The following is a 7,744-nucleotide window of genomic DNA, read 5'->3' on the forward strand; positions in this document are numbered from 1 at the left end:
TAGTAGACTCTTGCTTAGTGCTTGAGCATTGGAAGACTCTTGCCTGCGTGCTTGAGCATTTTGAGAAGTCTCATACTTAGAGAGTATTGAGCATTTGTAATCTTTGTGATTATTAGTGAAATCTCCTTGGAAGTGCAAGGGGGACTGGACTACTTCCGATTTGTGGAAGGAACCAAGATAACTGCTTGTGTCTCGCTTTTCTTTTCTCTGCTTTGATCTTTTCCGCTGCATATCTAATTCTGTTCATTACATCAGAAGCATTCCAAAACTGCTTCTGAAGTATTATCAGAAGAAGAATTTTTAGAGAAAAAGAAAACACAATTCAACCCCCCCTTCTTGTGTTTTTCTCACCTTCAAAAATGTCATTATAATGTATATAAAATATGAGGGTGTTACAATATTATCTCCTTAAAATAATTACGTCCTCGAAACTACAAAGTTACAAGAATGTAAGGGTTGATCTCCCTTATTTATACAAGATCATAGGTAGTCAAAATTACTTTAATAAAAAGGAGTCAAAATATTCTAATGCATAAAAAGAATAAAACATTTTTTTACATAATAAAATTTTCAAGTCTTACATTCTCCCCACCTAAAATAGTTTCGCCCTCAAACTACGCAATAGCAAAAGATTAGTGTACAATTTGCAAATATATATCCTTTAAACTTTTCAACATTTAAAAAAACTACGATAAAAAAAAAAAATTCATCAATAATTTTCAAAAAAAATAATCATCAATAATTTTCAAATATATATCCTTTTGGGAACAATTATTATTATTATTTGGTTATTTTGAGCAACTTATTATTATTATTATTATTATCATCGGTCAATTCCATATTACAATTTCATTCACTCTAATATTGAATTTTTCTTAAGAATCATACAATCCTTTCAAATCTTAAAATCTCATAGAATCCTTTGAAATCTTAAAAGTAAAAGTTACAAATCCTTTTAAATCCTGATTTGAAAATCTTGATTATAAAAAGTCTTTTAAATAAAGTCTTTTAAATTCCCATAAAATTAATACAATCACACAAAGTCTTTTAAAATCTTTAAGATTATTTTTGACAAAACAATCTTTCAAAATCTCAATCCAATACATCCCCTAAACCCGACACTTTCGGGTTCGAGCATCACTAGTGTTTTTGAAGGAAGACAAACATAAATTCACTTATTTTAAATCGATTATTTTTTTCATCATAACCGCATAACGAACACCCACATTTTCTATCTAATTCTTTTTTAAAAATAATAAATTTGCAGTTAGAGAAAATTGTGAGAGATAAGTTGAATTGTTTGGAAATAGTAAAAAGTTGGAGTTAGCAATAGTAAGAGTTGATTAAATGCAATGCAACACTTATTATTAGTTAAAGTTGTCGTTTCATTACTCTAAAATGAAAAAAGAATTGGAGTTTTTCTATTTACACCCCATGTTATTCATTCTCAGTGAGTTTCACCCTCTTTCATCCCACAAAGCGATGGATCAAACAATTTGATGTTCAATATCAATCTCCATGAAAATTAAAGAGTGAATCAAAATATTTTTCATCCATACTCAATTGGATATAAGTAAGTGAATTTCTTCTTCTATTTGTTAGTTTCAATTTTTTTCCTTCAACTGCACTAATGCACTGTACGATTACGGTTTTAATTTACATTGGCAAGGTTAACTTAAATTCAGTTTAAGTAGGTTCATGTAAACTAAAGTTTACATGAACCTACTTAAATTAAGTTTACATGAACCTACTTAAACTGAGTTTACATGTGCATACTTAAACTGAGATGACGTATAATCATTGAATAAGATTGAACTTTTAGATGTACATTTAAACTAAGTTTGCATGATCAACTTAAACTAAGTTTACATGACCTACTTAAACTTAGTTTACATGAACCTACTTAATCTGAGTTTAAGTTGGTACACTTACTTAAATTTAGTTTACATGACTTACTTAAACTCAGTTTACATGAACCTACTTAAACTGAGATTAAGTATATACACTTAAACTCAGTTTATATGACCTACTTCAACTAAGTTTTAGATTAAATTTTATGAAAGGATAATCTTGTCATTTTGGGGTGTAACCATGATTAAGTAGGATGAGTAGAAAAACTCAAAGAATTGTCGTTTTGTGCATTGATACTTAACACATACACGCTGAAGACGCGGTGAGTGGCGCCATATTACAAATGCCAACAACTTCTTATTCTGAGTGAGTGTGAGAGTGTACCCATTTCTCTCTTCTCTCTCTCTCTCACAACAACAACTACAACCAGAAAATCAAGAAGAAAATTAGCGCGGATTAAACGGTTTCTCATTTTTTCCCATTTCCATTCCAAATTTCTACAATCTCATCTCTATTTTCACGTCCCTAAATGTTTTTAACTGTTAAGCTTCACAAATTCAAAACCAACTTTTTATCAATCACCATTTTTGTTTTTGTTTTTGATTTTAATCTATTATTGTTTTCATATTTCTGCTGTGTAAATCTATGATTTTTACTTGATTAGGGTTTGAATCAACTTACTTTCTAGGTTCATGCTTCATGTAAACATTCATTTCAGTAATGTACAGTGTGCTATTAACAAAATGGACTTGAGCTTATAATAGTATCCTATACTATAGTATAATTTATGGGTTAGTCAACGTGTTCATAATAACTCTGTAGGGCTCACACTTTTTTTGATCTAAGGTGTGTCTGGTGTCTAACACGTGTTTGTGTCTGAGACCGACACATGTGATTGCATTCAACTATCCCATTTCTTCAAATAAATTATTATCAGTGTTGAGTATCGATATGTCAGTGTTGTGTCTGGTGTCAGTGTCATAGGTTCATAATAGGTTTGATATGGTTAGTGGAGTTTCTAATGTGTGCTAAAGGGTTAGTATCCTGTGGTGTCAACATGAATGATGAACAAGAGGTGTTGGTTTCAAGAGGATGGGTACAAGTTAGGTACTGGTGGTGGTTGTTTTGTTTGTCAGTGAAGGATGATGGAGGTGGTGACTGTGAAGGTCTAAGGAGGTTTGGTTGGTCTCCTGTGGTGGTTTATGGTGTTGCATTTTTTGTTGCTATTCTAATGTTGAGTGTGTGATGTAGAGAATGCAGGGAATTGAGTCCCTTTAGTGATACATATAGCTCAACCCCTGCTTCCAATTCTGAGTGCACAAAACTCATACATTGGGGTAGTTTGAAGTATAGATCACACTATACTCCTCATAAGTGTATTATAATATGAAATGCATATGTATAACATCCACTATTTGTTTCTTGAAATGAGTTTGACCTTTGTATTTGAAAGTTGCTTGTTTGTGTGCTAATTTTTTAGTAGTATTATGTAGTAGGATTAAGGATTTTTTATGGCAATTCTAATCTACAAAGTTTTTATGTGCAGAGTGACGCCATTTTGCAATGTCTACTTCTGAGTGAGTACTTACTTCTCAACTTCTTTCATCTTTTCTTTCTCTCAACTTCTTTCTATCTTTTTGTTTGATTCCTCAGAAAATCCACAACAACAGGACAATCAAACAGAAAATCAGGGCTCAAACCGCAGTTTAAAAGGTTTCTCATTATTTTTTCATTTCCACTCCAAATTTGTAGAATCTGATCTGTATTTTCACTTTTTAAAATGTTCATAACCACGGCGATTGAGAAATTGTAAATGGATTCTTGTTAGAATCAGCATTTTTTATTTTTATTTTAACCTGTTATTTCTTAATTTGTGCTGTGTAATCTATGGTTGTTTATGCTTTATATATAATGAGTTATTTTAACCTCTTATTTCTTTTTGTTAGAATTAGGTTTTTGAACTGTATTTATGCAGAATTAGTGTTTTGAACTTGATGGTTCATGTATAAAATGAGTTATTGCATCTTAGTGTAACTGTTAACGTGTTGTGTAGGAGTTATAAATTGATGTGTAGAAGGAACAATTAATTTGTGGGTGGTGCTATCAACAAAATGGAGTTATAATAGCATATCCCGTTTATAGATTTGTAATGAATCATATGAATGGTGGGATTCTAATTAGGGGCGGTGGGAAGGTAGTAATGGGTGGTGGTTGAGGCTGTGAGGGAAATGGAGTGGGATGTAGAAGTTTAGTAGCGGAGACACCGGTTTCATGGCGGGTTTCTGCGAGTGAGGGAATGTGTTCACAATAGTTTTGATGTGGTTAGTGGACTTTGTTTGCAGTGGTGGCTAAAGGTGGTGTACTTTGGTTAATGTTATGTAATGCAGAAGAGTAGTGGATTATGGTGTGAATGAGAATGTTGAAGGAGAGTTACTGCCTTCAAGAGGAAGGGTACTAGTTAGTTTCTGGTTGTGGTTTGGTTTCTCGATGAAGGGTGATGGTGGAGGTCTAAGGTTGGTTTGCTGTGATGGTTTATGGTGTTTCCATTTTAGGGCTATTTTGATGATAAGTGTCTGATGTAGAGAATGGGTTTTCTTCCTAGTAGTGCAGCGATCAAAATCTGGCAGGGTCCCGAGTCCCTTTAGTGATGCATGTAGCTCAACCCCAACTTCTAATTTCAAGTGCAGAAAACTCAAATATTGGGGTAGTTAGTTTTGAAGTATGGATTACACTACACTTCTCACAAGTGTACTATAATATGTAATGCATATGCATAACATTCACTATTTGCTTCTTGAATGGAACTTCGCCCTTGTAATTGAAATTTGCTTGTCCATGTGCTAATTTTTCAATAATATTGCATAGTAGGTGTAAGGATTTTAAGTAAGTTCTAACCTTCACAGTTTTTTTTGTTAGAACGAAAATGGACGCCGGAGATTTGTGCAAAAATAAGGAGTCTGGAATTTTTCCTGAGCATGGTGCCATCTTCATGTCCAATAGAAGTACTTTGAAAGAATGCTTTGAGAGGAGTTTGTTTGGGCTACCGGGTAGTTTTTCTGATTTTGTTAAAAACGTCAAGGCAGGAATGATTTTGTTCCTTTTCGAATTTGAAGAGAGGAAACTTCATGGGGTTTTTGAAGCAATAACAGATGGTGGCATGAATATTTCTCCTCATGCATATGTTTCATCTGGACAGCAGTTCCCTGCACAGGTTGTTATCTTTACTTTCATATTATGCTTGCATTATTTCAATTCAAATTCACACAGATTTGGCATATATTCATTTTTCTATTCTACTTGTGTGTATATTTTGCTTTCCCTATTACTTTGATAAACTTTTATTTTTGTGAGTTCTTATGTTTAAGGTTTTGACCAGGTTAAATTCACCAGAATCTTGCGCTGCGACCCTCTTTTCGAAAATGAGTTTTGTGATGCTATTCGAGATAATTACTTTACCAAGTACAAATTCAACTTTGGTTTGTCTGAAGATCAGGTCTGCTCCTTTTCATTATTGCAGCATTTTACTTTATCTGCAAGCATATCCGGTAGTCTGCGTTAATAACCTGCATGATACATAGTTGTTTTATGGTTCCGGTTGTTTGATTGTCAGGTTCAAAGTCTGATGTGGCTATTCAATTCAAGAAAACGTGAAGTTCCGCGCTCTCTTCATCAGAAGAAAAGGAAAACAAGAAAGTGGGATTTTCAGATTATTGAAGATGTGCTAAAGAAAGGGAGGGTTACTAACCCTCTGAAAAGGAAGCTCAACGTGAACCATGGAACTCCAGTAACTGCTGAGCAAGAGGTGGAAAAGCTTTTTCTGTCTCCCGAGTCTTTCGGAAAGGGTGAAAGCATGCATTTGGATGTTGATGCTTATGATCCTGAAAACCCCGGCTTCAATCAATCAGTGACATCTGGGGCTAACTCTGCTGCTAGCTATGAATCGCATGAGCTTCCTACATTGCTAAAGAAGAAAGAAAACTTACATATTTTTGAGGATGATAATGAAGATTTTATACCCTTGTGTTCAACTGACCATTCTGACCTTGAAGACGGGGAGCTTGGTAATTCTAGCGAGGGTTCAGATGAGGAACAAATAGAGTTAGATATGCTTATTGGAATTGATGATTCTTCTATCCCTGTTCCACGGTTTCTGCTGAGTGATAAAGAATCTGACAAGTTAGGTGACTCTTCCTCTGCTGCAGTAAGTGACTTCCAGTCCAAAGATGAAAGTGATAATTTGAATTCCCTTCCTTCAAAGGGTATGTATTGTGATGAACCCAAAGAAAAAACCAGCGTGTTTTCTCGCTTAAATTTTTCTTCGAAGGGTGTTGCTTCGAAGAATCAGAATGATGCCAATGGAAAGGACTTGGTGAATAACATGTCAAGAGAAAATAAGCAATATCAATATGAAAGCATTAAAGATGTCAGACAACAGAGCAAAAACGGTGCAATGTATAAAAGAGCTAGTGTGTTTCTGCGCTTGGCCGGTGCTTCAGATGCTGTTTCTCCACAAGTCCCCTCTAGGACAGGACTATATGAAAGAACTGGCGGCTGGAAGAAGGTTTGGTAGAAAAGTAAAGTTTCAGAATGTTGGCTTCAGTATATAAACAAGTGGCAGTTTTTCTAAATTTGAGTTACTTTTTAGTTAAGATTAGAAATGAATTTAGCTGGGTTAGGTTCTGTTAGGAACCTATCAATAGAATATATTTTTACGTTGCTATAACAGATTTGAGTTCAACTCACGCTATTAACGCACTCCAAATTTTCATGCCATCTTTTTTTTTTTGTTTAATGGTGTGGTGTGCTAAGTTTTATTGTCTGCAACTGGTTTGTTTCTGTCACATTGCTTCTTTTGCCACTCCAAATGATTTGGGGGCACATTTTTTAGGCCATATTTGTTCTTCAACAACATGGTATCTCTCACCGCCAGCAACGAACCATCACAAGCAACTCACAACCATTAATAGATGTATCTGACGATGCAATTCTGTGCATGTTTAAGAGCATGTGTCATGGACTCGTGTTATATGATGTATGTTGTAACTGGTATTTACTATGTTAGGTATAGACAAACTTAGTTTCTCTGTTTTGGTTTGTCATTACTTATTATTTTAAAATACTGCATCTTATTTAACAAAAAAATTACATTATTCTGATGTGTATATGGATAGTGCTATATTTAGTGTGATTGGTCAGACAATGTACTTGAAATAATGTATAAATTATGGGCTAAAGCATATGATGATATCTCTTATTAAAGCTTAGTTTTAGTTCTCCGTTTTAAAATGAGTATTTCTTTAGAAAAAAAATTGTTTTAAAATGAATGTCACTTTCAGTTTTCAATACAATAATAACTTTTTTTTTTTTTCAATCGTATCCTCCAATTAATACTCTTCACACTACTTCCAAAGTATTACTTTTAAAACTAATCAATAGCTAATAAGGATAATTTGGTAAAATAACCATTCTCTTTATTTTAATAATTGCATTTCTTAATATGTGTGTAAAGACCTAAAACGACACTCATTTTAAAATGGATGAAGTATCCGATTTCTACTTTGGTAGTAGTATATTTGCTTGAAAAAAGCAAACTACATTTGAGGTGTGCAAGCCACTAGGAAGATTTTATCCTTTTATAGTTGATCAATTGTAAAATAGAATGCTACGTTATCCATTCTTGCATTCTACTTACAAGTGTTAGATCTATTTCAACCTTGATGACTCATTACAATTTCAACAATTCATAACTCAAATTTGAATACTACGTTATCCATTCTAGCTCTGTGTTAGAACTGGTGATTCACTGCGTTGAATTACTTTTATTATTCACAATAAATGGTTGTGTTCTGAAAATGATGAATGCTCATAAAGTCACAGGTTATCATTTCCTCAT

At 33.6% G+C, this 7,744-nt stretch overlaps 1 protein-coding gene across 1 annotated transcript; it reads left to right on the forward strand.

Moving 5' to 3' along the window:
- The first annotated feature begins 2,195 nt into the window (after positions 1-2,195).
- LOC25486955 (uncharacterized) lies at positions 2,196-6,624 on the forward strand. Its single transcript, XM_024776348.2, has 6 exons — positions 2,196-2,314; positions 3,398-3,428; positions 3,505-3,564; positions 4,768-5,062; positions 5,228-5,344; positions 5,462-6,624. The coding sequence occupies exons 2-6, from the start codon at positions 3,415-3,417 to the stop codon at positions 6,419-6,421; spliced, it is 1,446 nt and encodes a 481-aa protein (XP_024632116.1). The 5' UTR covers positions 2,196-2,314; positions 3,398-3,414; the 3' UTR covers positions 6,422-6,624.
- The last annotated feature ends 1,120 nt before the right edge of the window (positions 6,625-7,744 follow it).

This window comes from Medicago truncatula, chromosome 2 (assembly GCF_003473485.1).
Source record: "Medicago truncatula cultivar Jemalong A17 chromosome 2, MtrunA17r5.0-ANR, whole genome shotgun sequence".
Classification (NCBI taxonomy): Eukaryota; Viridiplantae; Streptophyta; class Magnoliopsida; order Fabales; family Fabaceae; genus Medicago; species Medicago truncatula.